This window comes from Chenopodium album, chromosome 19 (assembly GCF_948465745.1).
Source record: "Chenopodium album chromosome 19, dcCheAlbu1.1, whole genome shotgun sequence".
Lineage (NCBI taxonomy): Eukaryota > Viridiplantae > Streptophyta > Magnoliopsida > Caryophyllales > Amaranthaceae > Chenopodium > Chenopodium album.
Genome location: NC_137852.1, coordinates 36,698,353 through 36,716,222, shown reverse-complemented (window position 1 = coordinate 36,716,222; position 17,870 = coordinate 36,698,353). Strand labels below are relative to the sequence as shown.

Sequence of the window (17,870 nt, the reverse complement as noted above, 5' to 3'; positions counted from 1 at the left end):
ATCACCACCTTTTATTATGTCCATTTTAGGAATTACCACCTTCTATTTTTTTTTTTTTAAATTACCATCTTCTATTTTCAAAAATATCAAAAGTTTCCACCTTCTTACCCCTCTACTACCACATGACATCATTTGGGCTCATTCTTTCCCTTTCCTTCTTATTTCCCTCACATTTTTCATTCCTAACTCGATTCTCATCCCCCCTTTCACTTCTATTCCCCGAAACAATCAAAAACACTTTAATTCACTCCTCCAAATAACAATTGACGAACAATTATTGGTGGTTTGGGGGGAAAAAAGTGAAAGGGGAGATGAGAATCCAAATAGGAATGAGAAATGTGAGAAAAATAGAGAGGAAAGAGAAAGAATGGGCCCAAAATGACGTCACGTGATAGTTGGGGGGCAAGAAGGTGGTAACTTTTGATGTTTTTGAAAATAAAAGGTGGTAATTTAAAAAAAAAATAGAAGGTGGTAATTGTTAAAATGAACATAACAGAAGGTGGTAATTGTCAAAATTTTTTTTCTATTTATATATATATTTTGTGGTAAAAGTAAAAAAATCCTAAATACTTAGAGCTCAACAACTAACCAAACATAAATTACCTTCTAGAAAAAGCTAGTGAGCTACGAATGAAGTTAAGAATCAAAGAGTTAACTTGATTCCTCAAGAAAAAAAAAGTTAAGGATAAAAGAAGCGAGAGTTGGAAAACATAATCTTAAATTTTTCTCTATATTTCCATTAAAAAAAAAAAGAAAAAAAAAAGTAGGAGAAGAATGGAAGAAGCAATGAAGCTTAGGCATGATGTTTGGGAAATCAGAAAGAAATTAAAAAATAATGAAAAATATTTGTCTAGTGAGAGTGGGAATGATATGTTGCATAGTTTAGAAATTATTGAAGGCAAACTTGAAGTTGCGGAGTCCGAACTTCAAGTACCGGGCGGAGTTCTAGAGGAAAGTCTCAAAGAAGTGCTCTTTGAATTGGGATCCTTCATCCAAGGTAATTCACCCATCTATTTTAGAAACAAAATGATCAGAGTGAAGATTTTGAAAATTATTTTTATTGAAACTAGATGAAAGCCCGTGCGATGCACGGTTTTTCATATATAAATCTCACGAAAAGATATTTTTGTATTTGATTATTTTACTATTTAATAATTTCAGACCAAAAAAAAAAACACATAATAATCTAATTAAAGTGTTATTGCCAATTACAAAAGTATAATTTGTATTTTATTTGTGGTTATCAGTTATATAACAATTGAATTTATAAATATGAATAAATTGTAAATATAATATTTTCAAAACAAAAAAAAATTGTAAATATGATAATTTATTGGTTACATATTAGGATAAAATCTTTAATGTAATTAAAAAGATTTTTTTTTTGTTTACATATTTTAATCCTTAATCATTATTCATTGGTTTCTTAAAAAAAATAGAAACATTAAAAAAATTAATAAAAACATGTATACTACTTATCTTCTATTTCTTCATTCACACCCATATCTCTCCATCTAATTAAACTGGATAAATAAAACATGTTAGCAAAAATAAAATTTATGTAAAATTAATCTTTACAGTCTTATAAAATAAATCAATATATTTATATATCATGAAGTGATTTTTTTTTTTTTGTGAAATTGATCCAAAAATTGCAATTGTATAAAATCAAATTTATGCATTGGAGCTTAATCGTCCCCAATCGCCGCTCGTTTCTTAGTTGTGACGATTGAAAAGTATATAATGGAGTAAACTTTTCTTTCAATTAATTTTGGACGAAATTGTACAAAGTTGGCTTTGATTGATGCATGAACATAATCACTTTGTAATTAAAAATAAAAATTAAGTTAAATTTGATGACTTGATTAAGCTACCTAAATCACAAAAAATTATTTTACTCATAAAATAATTAATAATAATTAAAAATATTTATAAAAAATTAATATATGTAAACGATTTATACATATATAATACCTCATCGTACTTTTATTTTCCAATCATTTTTGCCAAAATTTAATTCCCTGATTAAATTAGATCTGGATGTAAAAACAAATTTCAGTAAACAAAACATAAACATATAATCATTAAGCATTCTAAATAAACACAATGTAAGCAATAATCACAAATTAAAATAAGATTTAAATTAAGAATGACGCAGCCGTTGATGACCTAAAACTAACAAAAAATCATGACACAATATTCTCTTGATTTGGTTTTGTATTGATATGAAATTTTATTGGTGTGGTAGGATATGTCAATTTATAGTGGTAGGCATAAAAAAAATTTAATTTAATTATTATTAAGAAATAATTTTTATGTCTTATCATAAACACTATCAAGATTATATTAGATATAGTTCTATATCTATAGATGATTTTTTTTTAAAAAAGAAAGAAGATAATTTTTAGTTTTTTAAATAAATTAAATCCTTATAATTCACTATTCGTTTTTTTAAAAAAGATAATTTTAGTTTTTTTTTAAAATAATTTCGATCTAATAAATCATTATTCGTTTTTTTTAATAACGTGGCAAAATTCTTAAATCTCATTCGTCAGTTTTATCTTGGTGGCAAGTGAATATTTTAATTATAAAATAAAATAGAAATCTAATTTTTAATTGGTCAAAAATATACCTTTGCTTATGTGGCGCGCCGAATGCTCTCCAAAAATGCCTACTTTATTTATATATATTAGATTAGTTTATTGAAATATATGAAATTATTATTTTTATTCATTTGAACTTACTTTTATCAACTTTCTATTGTATATGTTAATTACAATTAATAACTTTTTTTTTATTAAAAAATTACTTTTAATGTGCAAATAACACGCCTAATGTGAGTAATGTAGGATTTAGGGGTGTAATTAATATCCCATGCTTCTTTCCACTATCAAAAAAAAAAAAATCACCTTCATCATAATTAAAACAATAAAGATTGTTTCATTTGATTTTCAAGATGTAATTTATTTAAACATCATATATCTCTAAATCTAGACATAAAAATTATAAACAATTGATATAAAAAGCATGCATCAAAATAAATTCAATAACATTCTTCCGTTTAAGAACTTTGACCATGTTATAAATAAATATTTACAAATAAATTACTCCCTTGGTTATTATAAGTGCCCCAAAGGAATTAGCACAAATTTTAGGAACTCTTGTATTTTAGCATAAAAAAAAAATAAAAAATTATATATCCCCTTCAAGTATTAGGGGGAACACTTGCTATACCAATAATTCTTAGTTTTTTGTTTTTCTTATGATAAATTTGAGAGAACTCTTATTAATATTGTGCGAATGTTTACACCCTCAAAATGTTTTCTTACATATGTGCCTCCATTAAAAAATTTGAGAAATTATTTTCTTTTATCCTACTCCCTCTGTCCCTTATTTTTTTTTACCCCATTGGACTTTCAGGTCTTCAAGACACATTTTCAAATGAATATATCTCCATTTCAACGTAAACATTATTAAAACTTGATAATAATAAAATATATTATGAGATGATTCTAACAAGATGTTACATAAATATGTTATCACTTATAGATTATTGAGAATTCATGGTCAAAGTTATAAAAGTTTGATCCATATATTTTCTATGGGGCAAAAAAAAAAAAAAAGGGACGGAGGGAGTATTACATTAAATAAAGAAAAATTTGTCGAAAATAATACTTTAATAGTTGAATTTGTGCATTGCCAACGTGACTTAAGAAACATGTCAGCTATAAAGAAAGGGGGGAAAAGTATAAAACAAAACCTATCATCACACACCTTAGCCCCCTCTTTGATTCTTTTAGTTGCTAGCTCCCACTCACCATCACCAACCTCGCATCATATCATAAATGTCAAATGGCTCAAATGCTTAATCACAAGATAAGAAAGCACTAGGGGAATTGGTGGATATAAGCATAGTAATTAAGCATAGTAATTATTCAATCACTCAAACTAAGCTACGATGAATGACATGATAATTTTATCATATCATATGAATGAAACTAGCATAACCAAGTCATTTTGCACAACTAGACATGCAAATTCCCAACTCAATTAGTTTAATCCGCGAAATTAATGATGCTTTAGATATTGGATAAATTACACTCTTACCTAGCTCACTCTAGCACAACTAGCTTAGAAGCGATAGATACATAACTTGAGATTAATTAACTAGAAAAATCCCAAGGTATTAAACCAATTACGTACCAACCATCATAATTCATAAGACATGCACAATTATACAAAAACTTAATCTTTCTTTGATTTCTCCCCCTTTATCTCTCTCTAAAAACCATAAACTAATGCTAATCCTAAAAACCTAAGAGAATAAATAAAAGAGAGAGGCCTAATCTAAGTAATTAGGATTAAGAGCTAAGAGAGTAATAACCGAAAAAAGGGTTTTTATATTACAAGTCTAAATAAAAGAATAAAACTTAAAAAGGAAAAGGAAAATTAAATAAAAAGAAGTAAGAAGAAGAATGAAATGTAAGCATTAAATAAATAAACAAAATACTACTTTCAATATTTTTTTTTTTTTTTTTTTTTTTTTTTTTTTGTCACGTTTTGACTTTAGCACTATTGATACACTTCTCTTTGACCGTGTTTTGTGAATTATACATAATAAAAAATATAATCATGTAGGATCTTGTTAGATTTGTCGCGATGTATATTATCAAAATATCAAATTATATAATTATCGTTTATCGGCAATTAAAGATATTAAGGATTGAATTTGTACATTGGTAAATGTGATTAAAGAATCGTGCCAACTAAAAAGAAACGGTGAAACTACAAAACAAAACTCATCAAACCCCCTGATCTCTTTGTTCAATTCTTTCGACCGCTCCTATTCACAAACCTCGCATTTTCACAATCAGGCGGATCTAAGGCTTCATCACATGATAAGAAAGCACAGGGGAATAAACTAATCAAGCTAAATATTGGATAAACTACACTTTAGCCCACCTAATAACAATATGACACGTTTCTAGGCAAACTTGTGAAAGGACGTATTAATATTGCTGACAATTGTGACCTCAAATAAAGCTAAATTGCTTTTACATTTAACTTTATTTCTATTACATTATTTAAAAAAATTGAAACCTCAGGCTAAATTGATTAATTATCATTATACTACCTCTGTTACAGGTTATGTCAACGATTAGACATTTTCCCTCTCTACTTTATGTCAAATCGTTGCACATAACCTGTAACGGAGGTAGTATTAAAAGTTGTGTTCATTTCATTTATATTCGATGCTACTTTGTATATTTTGTACTCTTTCTATTTTAGTGTCATGTCTTTAATATTTAATTTTTTTTTATAATTACTATAAATTTATCAAAATTTACATTTCTAGAACTTGAAATTTTTGTCGATTCCTCACTAAATTTTAATTAACTCTACTAAAATTTTGAACATTGCACATTACACAACATATAATACATTTTTTCTCAAAAAAACATGTAATACATTTATTCTCTGTATGAAAATATTTATAATAAAATAATATATGATTAGTCATAGGATATTAGGGCCAATTACAAAAAACTCTTTCCAAAATTCTAGCCACATTGTGCGCGTCAGAAACCCTAATTATATGAACATTAAAAAGAATAACTATGAAAAGTAATGAAAAACTTAAATTAAAAATAGCCGATACATGATAGTCACTGGTCTAGGGCACTTAAATAAAACAGAGTGAGTATAATATTTTGCAGCAAATCGAATCCCTTATGAACAATGAAAAGGTTACACATCAAAATATGTTTTCCATATGAAATAGCCTACAAGATCAAAGTTTAGTAAGATTAAACAAGCAAATTAGATCAGAATAAAATGAATAAGTTAAAAAATTAAAAAGCTTATATTAGAATAGATAATTAGTTAATTACAAAAAAATAAATTGAAAAAAACATTATTTCCGTTCATTAATATTATTAATTATTACATGAATCTTGTGCGATACAAAGTTTGTTTGAATTTTTTAAACAATTTTTTTTTTGTATTTATGTGCTAAAACTTGTTATATATTTAAATAAAATTCCTAAAATCAAAAATTATAATTTATATGTAATTAATTTAAACTTAAAAATCTCATTCGTCAATTTTGCTTACGTGGCATTTGTATTACTTAATTTTAAGAGAAATTAATAATGTTCTATTTAATTGGCTACTACTATAATATATAATCCTACATAGCGCTAAGCAAATTAAATCCTCGATGACTCTCTTAAAACTCGGGAAAAAACCTTCCCTGTGTTTGTGTGTGTGTGTGTGTGTGTGTAGTTTAATAACAAAACAACAAATTAATATCTAATAAGTTAACTTAATAAGCCCAACATCCTCAAGGGCAAATCAATGAAAGAGCTAGCTTTTCAGCATGACTAGCTATAGTGAGTGCACTGCGCATGTAAGCCTTTCGTGATAGATCTTTCAAGCTTGTTATCAAATTATCAAATGGAAGTATGAACGTGATGGATTGCCCTTATGAAAAAACTCATATAGTTTATTAGTATGTGTTTTTTTTTTTTTTAGAATTTTAATTTATTAATTCTTGGGGTGTCTTACATGTAGGCAATCAAAATGAAGAAGATGCTAAGAGTATCTTAGAGAAATTGTCACGCCGTTGGGTGACACAAGAGGACTATGTGATCAAGCCTCTAGAGCAAGAATTTTATGGTGGAATCAATGTTCAACATCTCATAGAGATGATTTTAAATTTCGACCTTGATCAACGAGTTTTGGCTATTCCAGTTATTGGGACAAGAGCAACGGCTGCAGTTCAACGTGTTTATCATGACAAACGTGTTCGAAGTTCTTTCAATGAAAGACATTGGGTGTGCATGTGTGACATGAGCCATGTACATCCAAGTAAACTACTTGATCTAGTCTTTCGAAAGCAAACATCTAATATAGACATCCTAAAAGATTTCCATTCCAATCTTGATGGCAAAAGATACTTGCTTATCTTAGATGGAATAACACAGGCTGGTCTTGGATTTTTTTTAGAGGACTTGTTACGGGACGTTAGTCATGGAAGCAAAATAATTTTAACTGCATCAAGTAAGGAAAAACTTGGAATGTTGGAACCCTTGAAGACGCAGGAAGGTGCCCCTATAGATTCAACTTCTATACTACAAGAACAAAAGGCTTGGGAATTGCTCGAAAGCATATCATTCAAAGATAAAGAAAAGACGAGTAATCAAATTTTGTTGGGCATAGGCAAAGAGATTTGTAGCAAATACGCCGATGCTCCAGGCCTTTTGAAGGCAATTGCTTACATTCTTTCTTCTAAGCATACAGTGAAAGAATGGGAAAATTTTCGTGATAATTTGATATCAAGCTTGCAAGATCTATCAGAAACTGATCTTATAAAATTCAACCTCATGAGCTTTGAAGATCTGCAGTTCAAGATTCAACAATGTCTTTGTTATGTTTCATTGTTTCAGAGGGATTACGAACTTTATAAGAAAGATTTGATACATCTATGGGCTTCCCAGGATTACTTATCAAATGATACCGGAAGGCCAGAAGAGTTGGTTGGTGAAGAATATTTTGAGAAATTATTCAATAATGGATATTTCTCTGAAGTCACTAGTAGAGATGGTGCTATGGTTCACCATTGCTACAAGATGCACTATGTATTGAATGAGTTTCTCAAGACTATGGCGAAACCTCAGTTTTGTTTGGTTGAGGAACCTGCTAGGGAAGTTGATGAGGCTAATATTTTGCATGTGAGCTTTGTTGTTGAAGGTTTATGGGAATCACCGAGTTGGCTACTTAATGCTGGTAAATTACGGTCCCTTATTTTCTTGCCCAGCAAATTACATAACTCGGTGAATGTCCAAAACTTGGAAGGAATCCTTTTGAAATTGACGGGCTTACAAGCATTGGATTTGGTAGCAGTGAATTGTGAAAACATTTCTCATTTACTGGGAGAGCTTAAGAATTTGAGGTACCTCAGACTTGGTGTGTCCTCAAAATGCCTCCCTGAGAGCGTCACAGAGTTGCAGAAATTGCAGACATTGGATCTTCGACAATCTAGTGTTACACTGTTGCCTGAAGGGTTTTACAAGCTGAGTCATTTAAGGCACTTGTATACTGGAGGTAGATTGATTGATATGCCACCAAAGTTTGGGGAATTAAAATCTCTCCAAACTTTAGATGTGTTCATAGTCGGAAATAATAATGGTATGGATGTCTTGGCTGACTTAAGTGATCTTGTTGGAAAGCTCATAATCCGATATGAAAAGCTTCCTTCCCATCTTGGTGCATCGCAAACAGGTGATAAAGGTATATTGAATAACATGAACGTAACAGACTTGTCATTGGTATGGTCATCTTCGTGTTCAAAACCAACCAACCAGGAAGAGTTTGATTACTTTCAGCCACCTCATGGTCTTAGAAGCCTCTCAGTCTGCCATTGGAAAGGAGAAAAATTTCCCCTACAACTTATGTTTGGCAAGGCTGTTTTCGATAGCCTTGTTTCTATACATATTGAAGACTGCCGAGGATGCAAAGATCTGCCAGCTCTAAGTTCATTGCCTCATCTGAGAGCTATTCAACTTTGGGACCTAAATGCCTTGGAATACGTGGAGCCCAATGTCGATAGTGACAACATTACAGGTTCTGCTTCATCTACACTCAGTCACTATTTTCCATCTTTGGAATACCTTTTGTTGGCCAATTTACCAAGATTGGAGGGATGGTCACGTCATATACAACAACAACTCCCAATCCCTTCTCATAATCTTACACTTTGTGTGAGCAATTGTCCGAAGATGTCATCAATGCCTCTGTTGCGAAGTCTTGTGTCACTAGAGGCACATGATATCCATGTGAAATTGCTAAGGCATCTCTTGTCAACTACTGCAGGGCCATCTCCTAGTGCCACGTTGAGGAAGCTAGAAATTGTCTCAGTTTCCGAACTTAAGTCCAAGTTTTCAATAAAAAATCTGAATGCTCTAGAGTCCCTAGCAATCAGAAGATGTCCAGAACTCGAAGAATTGGTTTTAGGATCTATGACATCTCTTCAGCGACTAGAAATTCATGATGCAATAAGCTGGTAGAAATTACTGTTGAAAACATGGACCAACTTTCTACTCTGGAGACACTAGAAATCAAACGCTGTGAAAAGTTGAAATTGTTAAACAGTTCAGGAGATTGGAAATGCTTCAATAGCCTCCGCTTTTTGAAATTGATCAGTATCTCCAATTTAGAGTCACTCAAGAACGGCCTTTGTTCCTTACATAAACTTGAGGGACTCTCTTTGTATTCAATTTACGAACTGAGATCCCTTCCTGAGTGGATTGGCGACATCAAACAGCTCCGTTCACTTGCTGTTAGGAACTGTCCTTTCATGATAACACTTCCTGAGTCACTTGGTAAACTCTCTACTTTGCAGCAGCTTGAGATACATTCTTGCCCAAAACTGAAAGAAATTCCGAAGTCATTACAAAAACTTGGGGTTCAATGATGTCCAAAGCTGTTCGAAAGATGCCAAATGCCGGATGGACCTGATTTCCATTACAACATGTCCTATACAGGGATATTAGTAAGGATTAAGTATTCTTTCTTTAATTGGTATATTGCTTTTTTCTCTTTGTAGTCATGCAGATCAAGAAAATAATCAAGTTACAATGTGTAATGAAATATATTGTGTAAAATTAGAGAAGTTTGTGGATTTAACACTTTGGTGAGTTCACTGTTAGACTTGGCCATTTGATTAAGTCCATAACTATGTTTCAATGCCTATTCTAGTTGTATCTTCGACAGTAAGTTGATGCTAATTAACCTTGAAACAATTGTAATAGTATTTAATTCGAATATTGCTGCAGTTATATCTAACCTGAACCACTAGCTAGTATTCTCACTTTTTGTTCTATGTTATTGAGGATACATCCAATTATTTGGCACCCACCCTTAGTTTTGAAATCTACTAATGGTTGGCCTACTTAGTTAATATATATGTCAGATTATTTAACTGTTGTACTATAATTACTCATATTGGTTGGTTAATTGCGAAAATTTTAAAATAATTTTGCCTTATAGGCATCAATCGAAGCGCACTTACCTAAGCATGTATAAAAACGCTTGGCAATCTATCATAGGAAGTTGGATTTAACATTTTAACGATTAGGGACAATTGATAAAGTAGGAGCCGCTTACAACATTTTAAGGAACTTGTAAGATAACAACCAACATTAATACACGAAGGTTACACCCCATTCATTATATATTAGATTATGAGCTTCATATGGTCACGAACCATAGTTGGAAGATTTGTGCAAAGATGGTACGAAATTGAGTAAAGGAGTCAATTTCGCCTAATTTGGCCTCTACTCGATTTATATTGCGAAAAGTATTATTTGCGACTCAAAAGACATAAAATCAAAGTTTAATTTGCTCCAAACTAATAAAACTTAGTTGGTTGAATATTTAATGCACATAAAATTCTAAATATTGTGATCACTTATTTATGTCTTCAAGATTAATAAAAAAATGCCTAATCCGGTTGTCAAAATTTTCTTTTGAGGTGTGATTTTCATTTATGTATTCCCACATAAATAGGCAAAAGGGTGTTAAGAATAAATAAAATTATATGACAAAATTAAATCATAAACATGAAAATAATAAAAATTGAAAATCTTGTATCATAATACTAGCAAATCAAATTAAATAATTAAGTTATTAATGACCTAGTTGCTCGTGCTCCTTTAAATTGTTATATCATGAATAAATTGTTAGTAATAATAAAAAAAATATTCCATATAAATTAAATTGAAAGAATTAAACTAAAATAAAAAGAGTTTAGATTTGTCCAAACTATCATAAATTCAACCTTTTACTCCTAGGTTTCAGAGTAGAACTCCAAGTATTGCAAAGAGATTTCAAATTACTTGAAAGAATAAGGATTAGGAGTATCAAAAGAGTAATAGAAACCTAGAAAAGAGTTCGGTATTCATAGGCTAGGTGACGGGAGGGAAATAAAAAAGGAAAAAAAAATTGTCGTGACACGTTGCTATGCACCATGGCACGACTTGGTGCGCTGTGGGGTAGTGATTTTGGTAAATTTCACTTAGAACTTTTGATCAATGACCTGGACTAAGGCATTTAATAAATCTTAGGAAAGATCTTGAAGTCTACTTTCCATCCCAATTAGAACTTGGAATCTAGGATAGATCTTGACTCGGTTGAGTGCAAGGGTTTTGGTCTTTGGCCGAACTTAAGTATTTTCCTCATATCATATACGTTTTAAATTAGAATTAGGCTTGTAATATATCGTTGGAAAGCTTATTTTATGGCTTATTCAACAAAATAAGATTTTATTCAATGTTATGGGCCACATAAATTAAATTTACTCATTGTTGGACTAAGGTCATCGAAAAGAGAAAATTGAGCTATGCTTTGTGGATTTTGGGCTCAAAAAAAAGTTTGAATGGTGGATTAAAATAAAAATGGGTTAGAATTTCAAGCAATTCTTAATTTCGATGCGGAACTTGACTAGTTTGCAGTAAAAAGACATTCATCACTGAATTTGGATTGGAGAGACACAAATTGGTGTCCATAGGCCCTCTTTTCCTTGCATGATGAGTGAACCCCAACCTAGTTACTCATCAGTCATCATACAAGAAAGCTAGATTGTATTGCTATAGATGACAATGTTGCAATATCTACTAAAATTGTTTTTTTTTTCTATGTATAAAACACAATTACTCTATTTAGTTTAGTTCTTAAATTGTACATTTTTTGTTTCTTTTCCATTATTCCTGGATATACTGTATGTGGTTGGTTTTGTATGAAACTTTTCTTTCACTTTGTATAACCTTGTTACTATAAATTATATTAGTTGAATTAGGAAAATTTATCATAAGCCTCCTTATATATATTTGGATGATCATAAATTAAACTTTTTTTTTTTGCGAAGTCATACATTTTGCCAAAAAATGAGGTTTGACCCTGTTTCAAGGCATTGACTACCCGAGCGGCCGAATACAAATTTTTACCTACACCCCACGGCAGGGAACACTGCCTCCCCCCCCCACCCTCTGCGCATGTTCTGCCCCTAGGGGTGAATGTTCGGTTTTCGGTTTTGTTTTTTGCCCAAACCGAAACCGAACCACCCTATTTCGGTTTCTTGATTTTGCAAACCACACCGCACCACTTTGGCTCTGAAACCGAACCAAACCAAACCACCTAAATTTCGATTTTCATTAAAAAAAAACCAAACCGCACCGAATTTTCCTATCAAGTATCATAGACATCAAATTTTGCAAAAAATCGAACCAAACCACACCAATCAAAACCGAACCAAAAAAAATCAAACCAAACCTAAGCCACAGCGAACAGACAACCCACCCCCACCCACACCAAACCGAAACCACCACCACCACCAGATTTTTATCTGACAATAATTTTTTAATATATATTGACATTAATAATTTAATATTTGACATTAATAATATAATAAGTTAATTTCAAATATTAGATAATATATTAATGTTAAATATTAGATAATTAATGTCAGATATTAGATTATTAATGTCATATATTAAAATATTATTGTCAATAATTAGGTTATTATAGTGGCAGTTCTAAGGCGGAGCAGAGTGGTCGATGGAACAGGGGCCCCAAATTTGAGGGCCCCAAAATTTAGATATATATAATTACGTTTGGTTTAATATCATAAAGTTGTATCCCAAACTCAAAATCAGATCTTTCTTCTTTCCTAATATTTTTTTTCCAAAAAGTTTTCAATCTATCATTCTAATTCCCAAAAAAACTCTATATCTACCAAAATTAATTTCACTTTTAATTGTTACAACTTATTATTTTCAACATTTTTAATCTAATCTATTTAATATATATAAATAAAGTCGGCATTTTCGTAGAGCATTATACAATTATTTTGACCAATAAAAAAAAAGAATTGCATTTTATTTTGAATTAAAAAATTACTTCGCCACCTAGATAAAAGTAACGAATTAGATTTTATAAATCTAAAATTTTAATGCCACGTAGATTAAAACCTACGAGTAAATTATTTATAAATCAATGGTACAAAAAATTAAAAATATATATATAGAAAAATAGAAATTTATTAAATCGTTACTACGTTACGAATATGAAAAATTCAAAACAAAATATATGAAAAGATAAATCTCAAAAAAGATATTTATTAATTAAATAATGAAAATCACATCTGAAATAAAATTATATGTAAAAGATAAACGACAACAATAAAATTTGATACCTACTATTATAAGATTAAATTTGATAGTAATTATGATAAGAAATAAAATTATTTCTTAACTATAATTAATTAAATATTTTTTTTTTGGTGGACACGAGGGGTGTAGACACCCATTTGTGTCTCCCCAAAACCAAACCCGGTGATGAATACCTTTTGCGTCAAAACATAATCGAATGAGGTAAAAGTGTGAAAAGTCAAGTGTTGCGGTTAGTTTTTATTAAAATCCTTCTTTCTGTTTTCGAAAACCAACTATATTTTATAAAAACGTCCAATTCAGTTTATTTTGGTCCATGATAAGGGTCCAATAATGGTGTAGTTGGATGGGGCTTTAAAAGACCTTTCCAACGATATATTATAAGCCCAATTCCGATGAATAATGAGGAAGTTATGGCCAAAATACTAAACTGGGCCCAAACCGGATTTTACCTACGACCCAATGATCATGTGGAGGGTTCAAAGGTTTAATCCTATTCCAAAACTAATTAGGATTGATTAGAATCTTCTATAAGTTTCTAAAATATCTTAATTATCCTTTTTTGAAAAGATAAGATCATAGAATTTGATTTGAATATAAACTTTCTTTTTTTAAAACTTTCCTAATTCTATTCGGATTTAAAGATGTTCAAAGATAGTCAGATATTATTTTCGTGCCTCATAGTTTTTATCCAAATTTTATATGGTTGGATAGATCTTGAAATTATCTTTCCAATGATATATTATAATAATAAGCTATAACGAAAAAGATATAAAAGAAATACGAAACTCTATTCAAAACTGACACCCTTTCACTATTTCGTCCATATCTTTTTATCTAAAAAAGATTTTAATTTTATTCTAATTGAATTAGAAAGTAGACTTCAAGATCTTTCCAACGACATATTACATGACTTATTTGGACTTCTGGATCAAAAGATATGATAAAAACAAAATTCGTAAAAACTGCTGTCTACGAGTTTTATTTCGATTTGAATTCGGATTTCTTTTCTTATTCTTCGACCTTCTCTTTTTTTCTTATAAATAGAGGTCTTATCTCCCCTTTTTCAATCATCAATTCTCTCAATCGACTCTCATCAATTCTCATTAACTCTTCCTTAATTCTCTCTTTTCTCTCTTGAGCAATATATGCTTTCTTTCTCCTTCTTTTTCTAAACTAGTTTTTCACAAACACAATTCCGCATTCACAAGATCTTGAATCTCTTAGCCAAGTTCGAAGTTGCCTTCGCCCTAGACGTGAAAGGTTTGATATTTTCTGAGGGTTGGTCCAAAACTAGTCAAAACTTTATTTAATTTGATTTCAATTTACTTTCTATAATTATTCTTTATTTATTTTCATTGAAGTTTACTAACTTGTGTATTTTGTTATTAGAAAGAGGTACGAGGTTTCAAAGTAACTAGATTAGCTTACTTCCTATTTCTTTCACAATGTAGATTGCATGCTTATTATTGTTTTATAATTCCTAGTATCATGTTAGGATGCTTTTAATGCTTTCTAGTATCATGTTAGGATGTTATTTAATGCTTTCTAGTATCATGTTTAGGGTGCCTCTTATCTTTTCTAATAACATGTTATCATGTTAGTACCATGTTAGGTTTAAAGCTTTGATCTTTATTGTTTAGTGACATGCTAGGAGTTGTTATTAATCTTGTTAGTGTCATGCCTAGGATCTTGTTATTATTTTCAAGCTTTATTATATTATGCCTTATCATGCTATTATTATCATTGTTATTGTTTATTATTATGTTGCTTGATTTATATTATTGTTATTGCTTGGTTACACCTTTTATGCAAGTTTAAAGGGAATTTGTACTTGAAATCACGCTTAATAAGATAATTATTAATTTGGTTTAGGCTAATGTGATTTTAATTCAAGTGATCGCCAATAATAGTATTATTTGTGCATTAATATTCAACCAACATAGATAAACAAGGTAGGATTAACATAATGTTTGTATGTTATTCGAAAAGCGCACATGAATACGAGCAGAACAAAGTAGAGGCCTATTTTATAGGGCGGGTCCTTTCTTTTGTAGATTGGATTCGTACCCTCATCCCCGGACCCTGTTTGGTTCAAGACCTTATGGAGTAGTTGATGATCCTTTTGGATTGTCTTTTGGGTTTACAAGTTCCTAAAACTTGTTGGCGACTCTTTTTGCTCTTTGTCTTTCCCTTTGGAACGCCACCGTACTTTAGTGTATGATCACAGTGGGGTTCAAGTTTGGGGTTATTATAATGCTTGAAATATTCCCTACAAGGGGCAAGCCCTAAAAACAAAGAAGAAAAAACTAGAACTAAAAAGCAAAACATTAAAACAACGAACAAAACAAAACACAAACCAAACTAACTAATCCTTCCTAGCTACCCTCCTCGGCATAGCTACTCCCTTAAGATCCTCCAATAAAACGGCATGAAGATCCTTCGGGACCGCCTCAAAAATGATCATAGGTTGCTCCAAGGATACCCCATAGTTAGCCAACCAATCGACTACTCTATTGGCCTCCCTGTAACAATGAGAGATAGTGATTTCCCAACCTTGCCTTGCAATTAGGGTCTTATACTTTCTAAGAATATGAATATAGGGGGAGTTAGAGGGAATAGGTTCTTCTAACAAACGAACTACCACCTCCGAGTCTACACGCACTTGAACTTTCCTATGGCCAACGTTCCACGCAATAGCCAGCCCACGCATTACAACCATCAACTCCGCCTTTGTACAGGTACATATCCCACATCGAACCGCAAATACCTCATGCACCTCACCTGTACAGCTACGTACTACTCCACCAGCTCCTGCTGCACCTGGATTACCTTTGCTCGCACCATCCGTATTGAGACAAACCCACCCATCTGGAGGAAACTCCCATTTTACATACACTTCCTCTCTGCTTCTCTTCGGAGTCCTATCTCGACCAGCCACCTCAAAAGCCCATTTAATGTCACTTACCCGAGCAAGCACAAAGCAAGCTTGATCAATTGGAATCTCCACCTCCCTCTTAAAGCTCCTAGCATTCCCCCATATCCACAACCACCAACAAGTGACCACGAAGATTAGATTCCAGTCTTCCATATCATAATAGCCCCTACAATTCAGATTCTTGATCACCCAATCTCTCAATGGCTTTTCGAATTCTAAATCTTCTATCTTGATACCAAGCTTCTTCCATACTGCTATTGCTGCTGGACACAATCTAAGGATGTGTTCAACGTTTTCTTCAACATAACCACAAACTCGACACCTGGGATCTGAGGTTAAGTGTCTCAAGAATCTAGCTGAATTTGTCATAAGGCGTTCTCTATAAACCAACCAAAAGAAAAATATCATCCTTTGAGGATCTTTAATTCTCCATATGATTTTCCAAGGGCTGCTCCCTTCTATTTCAATGTTCTCTTCGTGTCTTACAATAGCCAAGGCCGACTTGAGGGTAAAGCCCCCTGATGATGATCCATTCCTGTATACCTTATCAATCGCATCTTCATCTTCTATTAATTCATGGGATTGAATTCTCTCTAAGGCATCTCTCGATAAGTACTCTGCAAACACCTCAAGTTTCCAGCCCCTATAGTGATCCCACATGTCTTGCACTCGATAGTCTAAGATCTCAATTGGAGGGTCTTCGATAATCTCTTCAATCAATGGTTTTTTGGTAGCCCACTTATGATACCAGAAAGAAGTTTCTCTGCCATTACCTACTGCTGAACTCACGCCTTTCTTCATAACATCAATGTGTTCGACAATCCTCTTCCATGAGTTCGAAGCATCTCCTTTACTCTTAAACATATCTATATCGCATCTACCATCGCAATATTTGTGTCTCAATACTCTAGACCATAGAGAATCTGGTTCGGCTAACACTCGCCATCCTAATTTTTCCATGAATGCAGCATTCGACTGACGCATTGACCTTAAGCCCAATTAATTAAATTAAAATTTATGATACCTACCCTTATAAATTGACGCATCATCCGACACCAACAAAATTTCATATCAATACAAAACCAACTAAAGCGAATTTTATGTTAGTAATTTTCTGTCAAAGGTATTTATGTTTTGTTTACTTATTGCTTACATTATGTTTATTTGGGATATATGTTTATGTTTTGTTTACTAAATATTGTTTTGTTTTTATATGCAGAACTATTTTTTTTTTTTGAAAGATGCAGAACTAATTTAATCAAAGTTAAATTTGAGCATAATAATTACATAATCAAACTACGAGTTATAGTCTATGAATTGAAAAAACCAATCGATGGAACGATCATAATATCACTTACCTTAAAAATGATATGTACGTTATCTTTATTTATCCAAAAGTTTTAGCCTTGGACTATTATTATTTTAAATATTAACTTGACCATGTTTTAAAAAAAAATTAAAAAAAAAACATGGTCAAGATTAAAAAATAATAATAATGAAATATGAAGATTACAAAACCTGATAAAAAAAAACGTTGAAAAACCATGTATAACAAATTCAAAAATAATATTGGAAAAGATAAATCTCAAAAAAGATATTTATTTATTAATTAATTTGTAATGAGATATTAAATGTTTTTATTTATAGCCTAATTAATAATACTCCCTCCGTCCCTTTTTGATAGTCCCTTATGGGGAAATACTTGC

At 31.3% G+C, this 17,870-nt stretch overlaps 1 protein-coding gene across 1 annotated transcript; it reads left to right on the top strand.

Annotated features, from left to right (window-relative positions):
• The first annotated feature begins 774 nt into the window (after nt 1-774).
• On the top strand, nt 775-9,068 carry LOC145594297 (disease resistance protein RGA2-like). The gene is made up of 2 exons (XM_081650632.1): nt 775-997; nt 6,574-9,068. Exons 1-2 carry the CDS (start codon nt 775-777, stop codon nt 9,066-9,068), a joined length of 2,718 nt encoding a protein of 905 aa, XP_081506758.1.
• The last annotated feature ends 8,802 nt before the right edge of the window (nt 9,069-17,870 follow it).

Excerpts from the sequence above, each read along its gene's own strand:
- LOC145594297 (XM_081650632.1), top strand. The coding sequence starts at position 775 with ATGGAAGAAGCAATGAAGCTTAGGCATGATGTTTGGGAAATCAGAAAG. Across the intron at positions 998-6,573 it reads ATTGGGATCCTTCATCCAAG|GCAATCAAAATGAAGAAGAT; the intron begins GTAATTCACCCA and ends TCTTACATGTAG.